The following is an 18,155-nucleotide window of genomic DNA, read 5'->3' as shown; positions in this document are numbered from 1 at the left end:
AGCACAAAATGAAACAATGTTTGTAATTTCAAAACATGTATAAAATACATTATTATCAGCAACAAGAAACACAATCCCATAGGCAAACATTGGGATATTTGAAACGAAACAAAAAACGATCATAAATTAATTCACAAGGTCACAAATGTCACACTCACAATCCAACCATGTAAAGAAGTGCGTAATCTTCAAATTAAAAATTCTGACAAGTGAACAGAGTGAGAGATGTCCGGAGAGATCTGCAACTAAACTAGAGATCTGTAATTTTGTCTTTCAAATATGTCAAGACAGCCTTGGTCCCTCTGTCTAAGATTGTCCTCCGGATGCTACAAAATAGATCAATATAATAATGAAAATTGAATCATGGGAGTCTCAGCCCACACGCAAGAAGTACAAGTACAATTCTATCTTCTATCAAATCTTTATTTTGCAATTGTTTAATAGTCATGCTAAGTACTATAGTCTATAGTTAAATTCATAATCTAAACCATATATACATAGCAATTTTCTGTTAATGGTTGTGTGGTTTGTGTCTAACTTTCCTAACCAAAAGGCTGCTACTCAACTATTGCTGCCTATATATTGAAGTCCAGCTTCTTCTCTATAGGAGGTAGCACAAGCAAGAAACATCTTCACACAAAGAGTGAGAACATTTCTGTTCTATGACCAGATTGAGAATTTTTCCGGGGTTTTCTATTGAGCTGCACAAGCGAGATGAATGTGTACAGCTTGGGTAAGATAGGAAAACACTTTTGAGTTTGTGAGCTTTTCTCAACTGTGATTGTTGTACTCTTTTGTTGCTGACCAATAAAGCTACCAAGATAGTTCTTGATGTAGGTTCAAGATCTTCATTGATTTTGTACTGAACCAGGATAATCCTGTGTTCCAATATTACTTTTTTGATTCTCAGTTTATGTCATCGACATATTTGGTGTGTTTACCATTGTCTGATCAAATATTAGATTAATGTCAGGCTTGGCTTCTAGTTCTCTATCACCACAGTTATTATTCTTATTTTCTTGGACATTCCTATCAATATATAAGGACTTGTTTTTCAATATGCAGACCTCAAACTCATAGACTAAATAAATCATACAGACATACATGCACAAATGAATAAATAAATAATAAAGTCACTTAAAGACAATGCTAAGAAATTTTTCCACTAACATCAACAGGATTAAGAGCATGCTTCTCAGAACCCTCTACCCATTTTGATGGTAGGGTGCTTGGCACTTTGCCTCAAGCTAAAAGGCTCGAGGAGCAAAAATGAAAAACAGAACATGCTTCTCACAGAAGCTAGAACTGGAAGGAGAAAGAAAAATGTAGCATACCTTCTCAACGGATTTCCATCAAGTCTTAAGACCTGCAAACTGGGTTCAAGGAAACCCTGAAAAGACATCTACTAGCTTAGAATAATTTAACAAAGCATACCTAGATAAAATTAACTTCACAAAATTTCATATTAACTACGAAAAACAAGATACCAAATGTTAATTTCATATTTCTTGCAAATACTCTTCATCACGTGTAAGTAAGATTTGTGAAATTGCATATTTAAATAGGCCTCTTATAGTGATTTGCATCAAGAGCAAATATTTGGTTTTTCTTATAGCATTGTGCAAGATGCACACAATAACTTCACAACGCAATATACAAGACACGTAATTGCAAGCAATATTATTACAAACTTGTTGAAGTTACTGTACTATGCTTCCAATACACAAACCATGAAAGGCATCTTATACTTACCAACTCTGCGGGAAGTGCTGATATGTTATTGTCAGATAGATCAAACTCAACAAGAGAAGTAAGATTTTTGAATCCCTGTCATTGATGCATTTCAAAGATTAGAAAACTTTCTACAGAGAAGATCTATCAAGTCCGAATAAGCCCAATTAACAGCAGATTTCAGATTGTGGAATTTTGCTATTCTAACCACCTAAGTGAAGGTTAAAGGTTTATACAGATAAATTTTATTCACTTCCCGAGAAAATTCCCAACAACATAAATAGAAAAAATGAGCTACAAGACACTATTAATTGTGATCCCTTTCTTTCCTATTTCATTACAATTCACTTTCCCTACTTATATATCTCCGGGAAAGTATCGCTGCAATACAGTTACACCAACAATAAACTGTTCCGTTATTTAGTTTCTATTAAATACAAATGATACAGCTACTAATTAACCTGAAATATCAGGTCTCACATAGTGACATGATTCCAAACTTGATGTCAACAAAATAAACATTACGTGCAATGTATTTGATTCTTAGTGGCAAATGTGTTACCAGTGGAATTGATTGAAGGGAATTTCTGCTAAGGTCAAGTATCCTCAAATTCTGTAAACTCAAAATCTCAGATGGAACTTCGTATATCTGCATTTGTCTGTGAAATTAAAATAGATATAAGATTACTATCATGGATATTTTAAATACATAGATATGTGTATAGTTAATGATATTATAGGAAAATGAGTGGGTGCTGAAAATATATGGTCGATTATACATAATTTTCCTTAGTAATTTTGTTATCTCTACTTTCTTTAGCTTTAACATTTTCTTAATTTTCCTTTTCCGGTCAAAATTCATTACAATTTTTTTATGAATACTGCTATGGGATACCTCAGAGTGGCCAACATCATCTGACATGACATACTGTCATTGCATTTTAATATTGGTCACACACACATTCTAATTTAAAGTGGGAATATTGGCCAACATCATCTGACATGTGGGACTCAATATTATGTTCCACCAAGTGTTGTTGGACATCATAGGGTCTTATAGGTTATAGCAATACTCAATTTGTTTTGGGTTATTTTAAAAATTAAAAGATTTCTATGTTTTTTTCTTCTTTACCACTCTCTTTTCTCCTAATAACAAGCATATGTCTATACACACATGGACGTATATATTTTCAGCACCATTCATTTTCCTATAATATCATTAACTATACACACATATCATTTTCCTATAAGCTCAAATAAACATGCCCTTCAATGTCCCCATATGGACGTATGACTGGTTTTCTGTTGACTGACCTGAGGTATAGCTCCTGTAAATGTGGCAAGCTAGAAAATGGTGGATGCTCTGGCAATGACGCTGCATTGCCACTTAGATCCAGAACCTGAAGCATAGGGATTGCTTGGAACCCATCTGATGGAATCTACAGCCATGTAGAAAAAAAAGATGATCAGATTGTACAGCTGTTTGAAAGCGTCACACATAGCATAAAAAAACATGCACGGCAAGGACCAGGAAGAGAATCCTTCCGTTAGAAAAAATTGGGCATCACTGAATCAGTTTGGGCTTAATGTTCTTATTCATCACTAAGTTTGTACTGTCTAGAAAATAAACCCTTGTGAAATCTAGCATGCAGTCCTGTTTCCTGTTATACAATTTTCTCCAGCATTTAAAAAAGAAACTTGATCATCACGTAACAAATAACCTGTGCGTCTGTAAGATACAACAATGCTGCCTTAAAATTTCATTTAGTTATTCTACAGTAGTTGAATGAATTTCACATTAAAAGCACGTGAATAATCATACTATCGTGTGAAAAATACTTAAGCAACAGCTAGGCTACTTAAATGTTCAGAAGTTAGATTCTGTTCAGTCTGAAAAATAGACTGATCGAATGAGCCACTAATGAGACCAGAAAAACTTTTAGTTCATTAACATAAATTCTAATGCTATTTATAATGGTATAAAATGTTAATTTCACACTTCCATTCCGACGCATAATATGTAGTAACACACACACATATGCATCACCTTACCTGTCCAAGTGAATTACTTTCCAATTTCAAAGACAGTAGATTGGGAAGTGTCTTGAAAATAGCACCAGGCCATTCCTTAATCTTGTTTCTGGACAGAATCAAAGTCTGCAACATTGGGACAAAATTTAGAAAATTATTAGTTCACAGCAGCAAGTTTCCAAATAACCTGCCCATCCTATCAGCAGCAGCAGCAACTTTCTAACAAACCCCTTGCCAAAACACTCATAAACAACTTGAACTTTAAGACTATAAAAATAGATCAAATTAAGAAAGAATCGTGTTATAAGACTTGTATGAGAGATATCAAATGTGCATCTGTTATTTTCCATGTGTATTAATATCTATCATAGGTGTATTATATTCCAAGGTGTTGGTGCCTATATTCTTGCTAAGTTCTTTGTCTCTAACAATAGATAGTAGAAAACCATGATAAACGTATTAACCGTTTCCAGCCAAAACCTAATCTAGTTCCGGTTTAAATAGCACCTAGGTACCCCTAAACAGCCAATTTTCTGGTGTTTCCCAGATATGAGCAGCTGTGGAAGCAGCCCCAATTCATTATTGAATATATTATAAATTTGATAATGACATTAGTAGATTTTTAATGAAAAGAGACAAAAGAAAGCACAAGTTTATTTACTCTGGTTACAACTTTTATTTCCAACTACTAAGCGAACAAGATATGTTGTTTAATTAACTTACATTGAGGGATGTACACGAGGAAAGTTCAACTGGCAGTTCTTGAATAGAATTCCTAGAAAGATCAACTTTAACGACCTCACCCGATTCCCATACTTGTGAGGGCACAGCACTCAAACCCAACCCTTCCAATGAAAGTTCCTGAGAGTAAAACCATTTCTACTGGTGTAAATGTCAAAGTTAAGTACAAAAAACTATGCATAGGAACCAATAGTGAATTATATGCTCTCGCTCTCCTCTAGCATGACAACTTAACTATAAAGGAAAAAGAAAACAATAAGCAACACTATTCATCAGTCACATGCCAATAGAAACCAAAACATATGCGCTAGGAATAAAAAACATATATCTATATCATTTTATCACGATAGAAAGACATAAAGATCATTCTGAGGAAGAGCCTTTCCAGTTCAAAGAGGTATCTATAATGATCAGTACCTTTGAAGTTATAGACAACCGAGTTGCCATCGTAATGACATCTACTTTTGATGTAGTTGTGTTTTCAGCTTCTGCATGAAAATGTTGAACTCCATTACTTCACATAGAAGTTAGATTCAAGTTTATGGATTATAAAGCTTTGGTATTGCTTCGAGAGATACATCCAAATGCCTACAAAGTTAGCTGGTAAACTCTTATTTGAATTACCCATGCTAGGAAGAATAAAATGATAAACTGAGTGCATAGGCTACTTTTGTCTTTTGGTTTGGTTACTGTAGCTGGATGAGTGATCTATTAGGAGAGCAAGAGACACAATTGGATTAGGGATTTTCTGGAATGAACAAGTACTGGAGCTGAGCTCCTGTGAGAGGCCAAGCCTCTTGAATTGTCTAACACCTGTGTACTTCTCGTTTTCCAGATTTCTACATTACAGAAATAACATTCAGCTTACTCTTTCTCTGTGTTTCTCCTAGAATCTATCAACTTCATTAGCATTAAGAAAATGTAATCAATGCTCATGCATGACAAATACAAACCTTCACTTTGAGGCAGTCTACTCCGAAGGTACCTCAACAAAGCTTGTGTGGGTCCAGAAACCAATGAGCTGGAAAGAAAACAAGGGCTTAAATTACAGAAGCACTAAACGCAAATGAGCAAGGAAATGTCTCATGATCACACCTTCGAAGTGTTCGTAAAGGGTTCCCAGTAAGCAAAAGTTTTCGCAGGGTGGTCATCTCACCTAGAGAAAGAAGAGCCAATACCAAAAATTGTTTGTTAATCCCCAAACTTCATAATGTTAAGAGAAACCTGGTCTTTGAGTGTGTGTGTAAGCTAATTATGGTTCTCTCAAAAAGTAGGGAGTGCTAACTTTTTTTTAATTACTGTACAGAATCAAATTTAATTTGCTTCATTTTAATAATCTAATTGGAAATAAGACATAGAAGGATTGTTGAACAAATTGAGCCAATCTTTATGTCATAGAAAACTATATGAAACATGTGGAATAAGCTCTTCCCCAAAATGATTTTTATGCCTTCTAATTGAGCCATAATCTAATCCTTATTGAGCAAAAAAGTTTTTTGTGGCTCATGTGGAATGTGGCTCAATAATCTAATTCCAAATAAAACATACATGTGCTAATCTGAAACATGTGGAATAAGCTAATCTTACCAAGCTCAGGAGCCAATCCAGTCAATGAATTGTTTGAGAGATCCAGGACTGAGAGACGCAACTTGCATGCCTCCACTGGGTACTCCTTCAGCTAAAAAGTAACGAACGATTGTTTAGTAAGCCAGTGTTAGACTGCACAATGCCTTAATGAAGTCAGTTTGCATTATGAAATGTTTGTCACCACTGAGAGGTTACTGAGTTTTATTTGACCTGTTTATCATTAATATTTATGTATCCTGATTTTACAATTGCTGCTAGTAGAGAATGAATGAGTGGCTTAACATAGAAAATTCAATTTCACAATTAGTAGCTACCTGATTTGAATGAAGATCAAAAGTCCCTAAATGAGAGAGTGTCCCGATTTCTGCTGGTAATGTTGACAGTGCATTATTTCTGAAAATTGATATTGATAGATTCCAATAAATGCCATAGATGTGAAATGATAGAAGTTTTAAAAAATAAATGAAATATGATCGTCGCAGCGCATACCCCATGTAGAACTCCACAAGGGAACAACAACCAGTTATTGATGAAGGGACAGATGAAATTCCTGCGTAACTTGTAGTATTATGCAACTATGAATGTGTTTATTTGAGTTTAAGGAATCAATGAAAAATTACTGAAGAAGGTAACTCATAATTACTCACTGTTCTGATGGAGGTCAAGACGAATGATACGTGAAAGGCATCCAATGCTCTCTGGTATGCTACTCAGAAAATTTTTTGCTGCACAGATTACAGCTCACTGTTATATGCACAAAAGTATTGAGTTATACTCAAATCACAAGGAATTGACAATTACATGCATTGAGTTCCGTAAGCTGGGTCCATGATGCGATCAAATTATCAGATAGCATAGTTAGCTTGTTTGCCTGGCATAAATAATACAATTCACATTTTTGAGCCCCAAATATGTCATTCACAATTGCTTCTCTAGTATATAAACAATCCTATAAGCAGTGATTAAGTGCTTAAGCTACAGAAATTACTAACCTCCACATCTAGTTTACTCAATTTTGAACAATTCACCATATCTTCTGGCAAACTGGTGATGCTGTTGTTTGATGCCTGAAAAAGGGCAGCTTTTGTTGTAGACAGTAAAAAACAGAAAGCAAAGTAAAAAAAAAAAATCCTTTTCTAAAGCTAGCCAGAAGTAAATTTAAGAACTCTGGTGTATAAAGCAATACAATTATTGCAAAGGCTGATGACAACAGGCCAATATCAATTCTATCTTCCAAATCTTGCATTTATAGTAAGATCCAAAATGAGAAGAACTTATGTGTTAAAGTGGGATGGCCATGCCATAATTAGAATTCTACATTTATCATCCTAGCACAAAAAAGCTCACCTTCAAGTCTGATAAGCCCACACATCTTCCAAGTGAGGTCGGGAGTTCCTTAAGCTGATTGTGTGAACAATCAATTCTAGAATCAACACATATTAAAATTGTATAAATAACAATTTAAATTTAAGTTTACTCCTAAATTTAATAGCAGAGACAAGAACACCAAGAACATTATATAGACAGATGAAGAAACAAAATCAACTTCAAACAGCTGTATCCTATCTATATTTTACCACAGCATAATGCAAGCACAACGCTTAATAAGGGTGGTAACTTAAAAACTCAACAAAACACATGAGTTTCATGTAATCTCGAAAATTACATCGATAAATCAGTAAAAAGATTAAGCATACTTGTTTTCTACAGCACAAAGCCACGGAGATAAGTGAAGCAATCACGCCACTCATAAAAACTAACTAACACCACTTGCGCAAGTGGTTAATTGCCTGTGCGAGATCAGGTGCGTATATCTTCGTGTTTTGTTGGATTGTGTTAAGAAGAGAAGAGAGAGCACTTACTTGACAAGTGATATTGCAGACCCGATTTCGTCAGGTAATTGTTGTATCGAGTTGAAGGACACATCCAATGATTTTAGCGCGGGAAGCCTTTAAAAAAATTTAAAATGTTATAAAGATTAATGTACCAATAGGTGTTCTGTGTTAATTAGAGAAAATGCATGCTTAAGGCAAACAAAACGTCGAGAAATAGAAAACTCACTCTCCAATGGCAGCTGGAAGCTCCGTAAGTTTGTTGTGGCTGACATTTAAGACTGTGAGTTGAGGCAAATTTCTCAAATCTTCCTTCAAAACTTTAATATTGTTGTGAGCTACAATGAGTTTTTGAAGCTCCACAGCCTGAAGAATAGGAAGAAACAAAGCCATTAATTCCATGATATTATGTGATGACCGTGAAACACTTCAAACATCTGCCATCAACATTTATAAAATGTATATTCTAAGAAAATTTTGGAGATCTACCTCCCACCACTTCTCGCCGTCCTCAACTGAATCCAAGCTCCGGTAGACCTCGTTCGGAATTTCTCTATAAATCGAATTGAAATACAGTTAGGTCAATTAAATCGAAATCTGACGGTTTAAAAAGGAGGAGAGAAATAATATACCTGAGAGAGCGATTTGAGAGGTTGAGGGAACCGGAAGCTCTGGCAGCTTTGAGGAGGCGATCCATGGCAGTAACTGGTAAGGTAATGGATGAATAAGCTTCCGATTTCAGATCTGTACTCCCAAGGACAAGGAGTGTAGATTAAGCGCCAAAGGCCCCATTCTTACTCTTCTGTTCTCCCGCAACAACTTTTTGACAGCGGTTACACCAAATTTAGTGTTACACTGTCAAAAATTATTTTTACTCCGCAACACCAAAAATTTTACTAAAACATATTCCTTATTATTATATTAATTTTTTTAATATCATATTAATTAACAAAAAATATATTTAACTAATAATTTATTAAACTCTTTTGATAACAATTTTTTTAATCATATTAATATCACACATTATTTACACATGGATAACAAGCAACAAATACACAAGATTTTCTTAAAAAAAATAAAATCATATTAAATATAATATTTATCCGATTATTAAATACTATTATTATAGGCTAATTTGTTTGTATAATATTTTTTTTTAAGCTAATTAGGATTTTTTTTCCTAAAATTTGACATGTACCAAATCATGCTCCAGAATTTTTTTTGCCGTTAAAAATTCCCCTGAACTTCTCCTCAACTATTGATATTGTTAGATTTAAGAATTTTTGTCACTGAACTATTGAGATTGTTAGATTTAAGAATTTTTGTCTAATTTCATTCAATTTTACTGCTTCATGCTTCCCAAACTTTGATATCTACCAAATCATGTCCCTCAAACTTTGATATGTACTAAATCATGCCTTCTGAACTTTCATCCATGTTAGAATTTTTTTTATTAAAATTAGATAAAAGTTCTTAAATCTAACAATCTGAATAGTTCATGGTGAATTTTTAACGACCTTAAAAGTTCATGTGGCATAATTTAGTATATGTCAAAATTCGGAGGGAAATTTCATTTTAGTTTTTTTGTTAATATTATTTTTGTTGTGGTTGTTCTAGTGACTAAGGTCCCTTTATGTTAGTAGTTTATTCTTCACACAAGATACGAATTACATGTGATTCAAATAACATAAGTGATTTGAGAAACTAAAAGTGTCACAACTCAACTCATATTAATTTCGCCGAAAATCAAAAAGATGAACAATGTACATGTTTTTTATTATATTTATTTTTCATAATCATATATACTTTATTTAAAAATATTTTTAAATTTGTAAATTTTTTAAAATAATTTTCAACACTAAAAATATAAAATTCAAATTATTTTAATGCAAACGTGATTATTTTTTCTTATACGAGTGACAAACGACTATATGAATCTTAATTTCAACTCTATAAATTATTTAAAATTTTTTAATTTTTTTTACAAATAGTCTTAAATAAAATACATGATTATTAAAATACTTTTATTTTAAGAATGCTGATAGATAAAAAGTGTATCATAACAACTTTTTCGAGATATAATATACATTTACCTAAATATATTTATGGGTGACTATTCAATTGTTATATTTTTATTGTAACCATATGGTTACATTTTTTTTTTACCTGTAATAGCAGGTTACCAATAAGTAAAAATTCTATTTTTAGAATTAATTAATTATAATTAACTATTTTATAAGTAATTAAATAAATATTTGAGAAGACCTTTTTTAGCAATTAATAAATTCATTTTTTTTTTTACCTTTTTTTTAATTAAGCTATTTAATTATAAATTTTTAATTATGAAATTACATGTGTATAATTTTAAATTATTAAGAGTTTTGTTATAAAAATTAAAATAATTTAAGTGTATAAAAAATAAATTACTAAAAGATTCGTATTTAATAATAAATTGCAAAAAATTAATTAATAATTATACTTAATTTAATTTTAAAATATAATTAATCTTAATTAAAGTTTTAAAAGGAAATAAATTAACAAGTTAATATCAGGTTACAGGTTATTTTTTTTATTTTTTTTCTTTAATTTCTAAATTAATCACAACTATTTAATAGTGATCCAATGGCTAAAAAAATGTAACTATTAGAACCTCCTCCATATATTTATAAAAATAAGTATTTAAAAGTTTGTAACAATAATGTGATAAATTGTTCAGAAAAAAAATTATAATGTGATAAGTTAATTTGAAATAAAATAGATAAAAATTCTAGAAAATAATTTGTTGTTGTTATCAAAATTTGTATTTTTTAACTTAATTTTGAAAAATTGTTTTCTTATTTCTTAAATTTATTTTTAAAAATAATTTTCTTTGAATAATGACAAAATTTATATTTGTGTTCAAAATTATCTTTTTAGAATTATGGTGTATCTTTTAGATATTTACTGTTTTATTAATTTATGTCTATATTATTCTCAATGTGATTATATAACAAAAATATATATATATTTTAAATATCACAATTTAAATTTAAGCTCACTACGCTTATTAATTTTATATTTTTATCTTATATTAAATATAACTATATGTTGTGAAAATTATATACGCAAGTATACGCAGTCAAACAAATAATAAAGTGATAAGTAAGATCGTCTCCACAGGGATTGCAAACAAAAATATCTTGTAAAACCAACTAATTACAACTTAAAATAAAAAGAAATAATATGCAAATGGTTGAGTAATGGTTCAAAATTAGAAATGACATGAATTAATCTTGTTAGAATTAAACTACTGCTGCTAAGAAAAAAAAATTGGTTGCAAGATAAAAGTTGTAATATGGTAAAAATGGCTTGAATAACTAATTCCTTCTAGTCAGGTTTTTTTTACAGTCAGTACAGCATCGGTTCAGCATTACTCTAGCATTCTGCACAGAGATAACAACAAATTCCTCTAGGCTTGTGAGAATTTTCCAACACTCACAACTTTAATTCTACCATTGAGCTCAATATATTCCTATATCAAACCAGCAAGCAGAACACTATTCAAACATTAATTTTGTAAGTTATGCAAGGTAAATGAAATATTCCTATTCCACTTACAAAGAAAAGCCTAAATCTAGGTTTTCACTGGCTCCATTCAAGTTAAACTACTAGATCTAGCCCTTCCGGTACAAGATCTAGCTTAGCAAATTGTTATTCATGGCCAAGAAACAACAATCAATTAAAATGAAACTCACTTGAATGAACAAAGGCAAACAAATGCTAAAGTAAGCTTAGAATCTAATCATACCCAACTTAGAAGTTCATAGCCATTCAAGCCTCAAAAGTTTAGCTCATATTCAAGTAAGAAGTTAAAATCCAAGCTAAAAACAATTCATCCATGGCTGCTGCCCAAATTAACAATCTCAAGAAGTTTTTGATACTAAGTACAAACAACAATAAAAGAGGAAAATAAAGAAGACTATCAAGAAAGGGTAAAAGAAAATTCAAACACTAGGCTTGGTCCCCTCTTCCTTCTTCTATGGTGTACTTTCTGCTACATTTACTCCTCCAAAAGAGTTGCAGCAGCTCCTCACGTACTGGATGATGAAGATGATGATGGTGTACTTCCCTTTCCTTCTCTTTTTGTTGTTGGGTTTTTAGGGTACAAACTTCATACCCCAAAATAGAAGCCCAAACTTTTCCACTTCGGCCCACTAGGGTTAGACCCCTTTCTTCCATGTCAGCTGGCTGGTGCAATTTGAGTGACTGGACCGAAGTTGCTGAGGTGGATAAGTGAAATTCGTGTTTCCACGTCACTGCCAGGATGCTGAATTCACTTCAGCATTGCTTTAGCATTGCTTCAGCAATCAGCCCAGTTTCAGCTTGTGCTCCTTTTCTTCCTTGCTTCTTTTTCTTTTACCTATCAATTTAATTCCTCATTTTTCAACAAAATAAGCACAGTTAATTGGAAAAACACACCCAACAATATCAATATTTACAAAACTTAAAGGTTAGATTATTAAATAGAAAATAACACTAAAACTAATTAAAATTAAGCAAAATAAACACATTTTCACTACTCTCCTCATAATACTTTAGTTTAAAAGCATAAAAATTAACTCTATAACATAGAGTTATCACTATATAATATACTTTTTTAAATTAAAATTAAAATTTGAACTCATTGTATATATTTTAAAAATATATTTTTATTATCATTTTTTTTACGGATTCACATATTTTTTTTTTAAAAATTATATTATTATTTTAATTTTAAACAATAAAATAGAAAAAATGAAAAATAACTTTCTATAATTTTTTAAAAATAATAAAAAAGTGTATGATATTTTATATAAATTAAAAGTAAATATATTGACGGCAAAATCACACGAACTTTATATTTTTGTAACATTTAAACACGAAAATTGATTTTTTGAAGGCAAAACCTACTAAACTTTTGCTTTTTATATTTTTGTCAAAAATCTTCACTTAAGTAGCATAGTAGACTGTCTACGTTTACACAAGAATACACATGACATAATTTTAATGGTTCAATTAATTTTAATTTTAAATATAATGAAAATAATTTAAAAATAAAAAAACTTTTTTTTTTTTTTTCATTTTTTCTTTATTCTTTTTGGTAGATATGAATAATCACAACATTGAAATGTGATACAAATCCTTAAATCCAACCATTTTAGCACAAGATTTTAGGCAACTAATCTTAAAATACAAAATGCTTGAAAATATTAGTAATAAGGCCTAATACAAAAGTCCATAACATATAAATACTCATCTCATTTCATCTGGCAGCTCTCTTTTCGAACCCTAGAGTTAGGGTTTTACTAACATCCTCGCAGAGTAGCTGCCTCCCAGAGGCGTTGTCTGCACACATCTTTCTCTGCGATTTCGCAGCAATCAAACACCCATTAGCAAGATGACGAAGAAGACAGAAAGGAAAGTTAGCATTTCGGGGAAGCCGAAGCACTCTAATGACGCGAATCGAATTGATAAGAAAAATGGTTCTCGTACTGCCGCCACGGTTCGCCGACTTAATATGTACAACACGAGACCCAAGCGTGATCGCAAAGGAAAGGTTTTAAGGAATGAATTTCAGTCTGACGAGCTGCCATGTACCCGAATCCAACCCGACCGCCGATGGTTTGGTACGCAATTCTCATACTTTTGTATATTTATAAACATGGCGCACTAACAACTTTCGGGCATTGTCTTTCCCGTTGTAGAATACAGTATTGGGCTTAGATAGAGTGAGAAATTGGGTTCTGGGTACATACAGAAATTGTTGTTTGTGCTTTGTGGAAGTACTTACTCTGTCTGGCTGTGAAGAGTTTATTATATTTGTATACCAGTTATGGTGTGAAGGAATTATGGTTTTTAATTTTTATTTTGCATTCTATAGGAAATACCCGTGTTGTAAATCAGAAGGAGCTCGAGTTTTTCCGTGAAGAACTTCAAAGCCGAATGTCTAATAACTATAATGTTATTTTGAAGGAGAGAAAACTGCCTTTGTCTCTCTTGAATGATCACCAGAAGGTACGAATGATGCCTTTCTCTAGCATTATTATTTTTTCTGTCAGGGCATTGTAAGATAGCCATTTCCATTTTGAGGTAGACTAATGGTAATGTTTAGATTTTCTATAAGTAACATTATATAGCGGTATATATTTGACATAATTTTGCTCTTTTCATATATGAGAAGCAAGCGAGAGTTCATCTGCTCGACAGAGAGCCCTTTCAGGATGCTTTTGGACCAAAAACTAAGAGGAAGCGACCAAGACTCTTAGCTGCTGATTATGATTCTTTACTCAAAAAAGCTGATGGTTCTCAGGGTAATCATTGCTATAAGCATTCTACTCTTTATTAGATTCTATTTAGTACTGATTGCTTTTCCTTTCATTTGAGGATAATTTTTTTTTGATTGTGGGGTAATGTGTAGATGCATTTGAGGAGAAGCATGGTGATGATGTCAATGTTGACGAAGGTGAAGGGGATGGATTCAGAGACCTGGTTCGACACAATATGTTTGAGAAGGGTCAAAGTAAACGTATTTGGGGTGAACTCTACAAAGTTATAGATTCTTCGGATGTTGTTGTCCAGGTGTGTACTTCACTAGATTGATAATTTTAATTGATTTTAATTCAAATAGTGATGTAGAAGCATTGCCAGTTAGTTTAGTCACAGTTCCTACTTATTAGTGATGTAGAAGCATTATCGGTAAATCACTATATCTTAGTGTGCTATATTAGATAGTTTTCTGCTGTCCTACCATATATGATCATCTTAAATATTTGCTAATACACTATTGAATGATTTTTTTAATCCTTCATTCTTACTCTAAATTTCTTTCTCAACTTTCATTTTGCAGGTTTTGGATGCGAGGGACCCACAAGGAACAAGATGTCGCCACTTAGAAAGGCATTTGAAAGAGCATTGCAAACACAAAAACATGATTCTTTTGTTAAACAAGGTCTTTATCTCATCTTGTGCTCCTTTTTTTTTATTATTAAATTCCCCTGTAACTTCTTAAAATATTAATAGTTGGTCTACTCAGTGTGACTTGATTCCTGCATGGGCAACAAAAGGATGGCTGAGGGTACTATCCAAGGAATATCCAACTCTTGCTTTCCATGCTAGTGTCAACAAGTCATTTGGCAAGGTAGCTTAGTATATCTGTATATTAATAATTTCATTTAATACAATTTACTATGCTAACTGTGGCTTGATTTTATCAGTTCATATTATCGTCACCTAATTTTAGTTTTAATTTTGTTTTTGAAGGGTTCTCTTCTCTCAGTTTTGAGACAATTTGCTCGCTTGAAGAGTGACAAGCAAGCAATTTCTGTTGGATTTGTGGGATATCCCAATGTTGGGAAGTCATCAGTTATCAACACATTGCGAACAAAAACTGTAATAATCTTGATCTCTTTTGATGCTTCTGGTTCAATCCTACTTTGAATGTCAAATAGTGTCCTAAAAGAACTAAATGTGTTGGACCATATATGGTGCTTGTGTTCTTTATATAATAACATTTATTACTTCTTATTTTTAAAAATAAAATGAAAACATTTATTGTGGTTGTGAAAAATATTTCATGGTTATTTTGGTTATCAAACGAGGTATCGGTTCCTTGCAATTAAGGAAATTCATTTTTTAAGGTGTCTGTCCATGCTTTTTCTAATTACAGATTTTAGGCTTTACTTTTGATGCTGAAAAAACATGCATGATATTTTGTTCGAGAGATGTTAAGTAGTGTTGACATTGAGTTCGGATGTTTTGATGCACATATTCAACCTTGTAAATAATATGTTCGTAATGCTTTGACTGTACTTCAAAGAATTATGCTCGGTTGCCTCTTTATACTTTTTTTTTCTTTACATATCCTTTTCTTCTGATTTTGGATAGTCATGGGATTGCGATTTACGTAGTTTGTTTCTTAATTGGTTAGCTTATTTATGTTTTATTTTACCACAGGTTTGCAAGGTTGCTCCTATCCCTGGGGAAACTAAAGTATGGCAATATATCACACTTACAAAGAGGATTTTCTTAATTGACTGTCCTGGAGTTGTTTATCAAAACAACCATGACACTGAAACAGATATTGTGTTGAAGGGAGTGGTAAGTTGCTGTTTTTGTTTTTCTTAGTACTCTTTTTTGGGATATACATAAATCTTTGGTAGATTTTATTGCTGTATGTTTGTCATGTCATACTGATCACGAGAGAGATTATGCTGATACTTCATTGTCAGGTCCGTGTCACAAACTTGGAAGATGCTTCAGAACACATAGGAGAAGTTTTGACTCGTGTTAAGAAAGAGCACCTGGAAAGAGCTTACAAGATTAAAGACTGGTGTGTTATACTATCTTTGGTGTTTACCATATCTAATTTTTAATCACAGCACTTTTTACATTATAATTTATCACAGCAATATTTTACCACCGTTGTTGAACTAATTGTTAAATGAACTACACCTCTACTAAATTGGCTCTTATCTATTTATAAATTCCAAAAAAATTGTTTTCACATATAAGAGGCTGCTGTATTAATTTTCTTCAGTTCTAGTTTACAACATCTACAAGTTTTCCAAGATGGCAGAAAAAGTAATGTCCAATTTGCTTGCAACAGTTTTTATTTTGCTGGAAGAATTTTTTTTTTCTTATTATTGTTACAGATAATAAATATACTTACTCAAGATTATTGCTGGTTTTTTCTATACCTACTAGAAAAAATGTAACTTTTTCATTATTTGATTTTCAGGGAAGATGACAACGATTTTCTTGTTCAACTATGCAAACTGTCGGGCAAACTCTTGAGGGTATTTTCTTTATCTTTCTCCTGCATGGTTTCTGTTAAATGCTTGCAAGTTAATACTGTCTACATGTAGCGATGATGATGTCTGCCAATTTGGAAAGGAAAATTGAAAGATAAAATAAAAAAAAAATGTGTTTTGTTATTTTCCTTTGTAGCTTTCTTCTCTTTTCTCTTTATACCTTAGTTTAGCTGAAGAAGTTTGTACATGATTTAAGGTTCAGTCTGTTTGCTCAACTGTGTTTGAGTTGACTGTGCTTTATTTTGCATGTCCTGTTAGGGATCCTGCCATAATTTATTGACTAACCCCTGCAAACATTTCAATGGAATTAATCCTTAACATCCTATTGCCTAAATATCAATGTGAAAGAGTACTTGGACGTGACTACTGTTTTCATTCAACTTTGACAAAATATGAGTGACAGTTCTGCAGCTCTTAAGAAATTATGACAGTTGATAGCTGCAATTGAAAAATTTATGTTGGCTTTTTAGGGTGGTGAACCTGATTTGAAGACGGCAGCAAAGATGGTACTTCATGACTGGCAGAGGGGTAAAATACCATTTTTCGTGCCACCACCAAAGCAAGAAGAAGACGAGGCATCAGTTGAACCCAACATTAAAGGCATTAGCACAGATACAACAGAAGATAGCAACAAGGCATCTGCAGCGTTTAAAGCTATTGCTGGTGTAATTTCGTCCCAGCAGCAAATGACTGTCCCTGTTCAAAGGGATCTTTTCAGTGAGACTGAATTGAGGGGTGAAGCAGGTGAGCAGCTTCCAACTAGCAAGAGCGAGTCGGCCCAGCAACTTCCAGCTGATCAGAGTATGTCAGATAACCAACTTCCAGTAATCGAGTCTTAGATTTTTCTATTAAAGAGCTTTGTTTCCTTTTGTTGTCCAGCAATGTAGGCCTATTTATTCTTTTTGAGTTGTATCCAACTATTTATTATGTGGGCAAGAATTTTGTTTTTGACTTCTAGTCGAGTTAGGAGAATATGTGAAGTTCTAGAGAGTAGTATGTGCTTTTTATACAAAGGGTGCATGTTAAGTACTCCTGTGTTTTCTTTTTATGTATCTTATGAAAAGAATGTGATTATATTCTTCTACTCATCTTGAATATGGTGATTTTGTTATATACCAATCCAAGACCAACTCTAATGCTGGAATAGTTCAATACAGAAAAATTACAAAAATATATATATATTTTTTTTCAATTTAATAAAACAAATTTATTCGGATGCTTGTTGTTTCCTCGTTATTTTAATTTTCTTTATTAACAATTTTCATTTTGTTGTAATGTTATCAAGTCATTTTGGTCATACTGTGCACTGCACTGGACTTATCTTTGCATTGTGCTATCTAATATATATAGCATGATGTGCAATAGAATATTAAGCCTGTAAGTATAGCTAATGTATACAAGACTT

The 18,155-nt window shown here is 32.3% G+C and overlaps 2 protein-coding genes across 2 annotated transcripts; one reads left to right on the top strand and one right to left on the bottom strand.

The window, feature by feature from the left end:
- On the bottom strand, window positions 1–8,804 carry LOC115706220 (plant intracellular Ras-group-related LRR protein 6). Its single transcript, XM_030633797.2, has 21 exons — window positions 8,555–8,804; window positions 8,412–8,475; window positions 8,152–8,288; window positions 7,953–8,039; window positions 7,438–7,513; window positions 7,083–7,157; window positions 6,892–6,961; window positions 6,738–6,815; window positions 6,580–6,640; window positions 6,405–6,483; window positions 6,091–6,181; window positions 5,599–5,659; window positions 5,457–5,524; window positions 4,921–4,991; window positions 4,486–4,623; window positions 3,784–3,888; window positions 3,046–3,170; window positions 2,294–2,390; window positions 1,753–1,827; window positions 1,335–1,390; window positions 1–326 (listed from the first exon to the last, which is right to left on the bottom strand). Exons 1-21 carry the CDS (start codon window positions 8,617–8,619, stop codon window positions 251–253), a joined length of 1,755 nt encoding a protein of 584 aa, XP_030489657.2. The 5' UTR covers window positions 8,620–8,804; the 3' UTR covers window positions 1–250.
- A 4,359-nt stretch (window positions 8,805–13,163) lies between these two features.
- On the top strand, window positions 13,164–17,838 carry LOC115706218 (nuclear/nucleolar GTPase 2). Its single transcript, XM_030633796.2, has 11 exons — window positions 13,164–13,567; window positions 13,822–13,955; window positions 14,122–14,251; window positions 14,359–14,519; window positions 14,788–14,889; window positions 14,974–15,078; window positions 15,201–15,329; window positions 15,894–16,037; window positions 16,169–16,269; window positions 16,678–16,735; window positions 17,221–17,838. The coding sequence occupies exons 1-11, from the start codon at window positions 13,339–13,341 to the stop codon at window positions 17,587–17,589; spliced, it is 1,662 nt and encodes a 553-aa protein (XP_030489656.2). The 5' UTR covers window positions 13,164–13,338; the 3' UTR covers window positions 17,590–17,838.
- The last annotated feature ends 317 nt before the right edge of the window (window positions 17,839–18,155 follow it).

This window comes from Cannabis sativa, chromosome 1, assembly GCF_029168945.1.
Source record: "Cannabis sativa cultivar Pink pepper isolate KNU-18-1 chromosome 1, ASM2916894v1, whole genome shotgun sequence".
NCBI classification, from domain to species: Eukaryota; Viridiplantae; Streptophyta; class Magnoliopsida; order Rosales; family Cannabaceae; genus Cannabis; species Cannabis sativa.
Note: the sequence above shows the minus strand (reverse complement) of the source record. Positions and strands in the feature narration are given on the sequence as shown.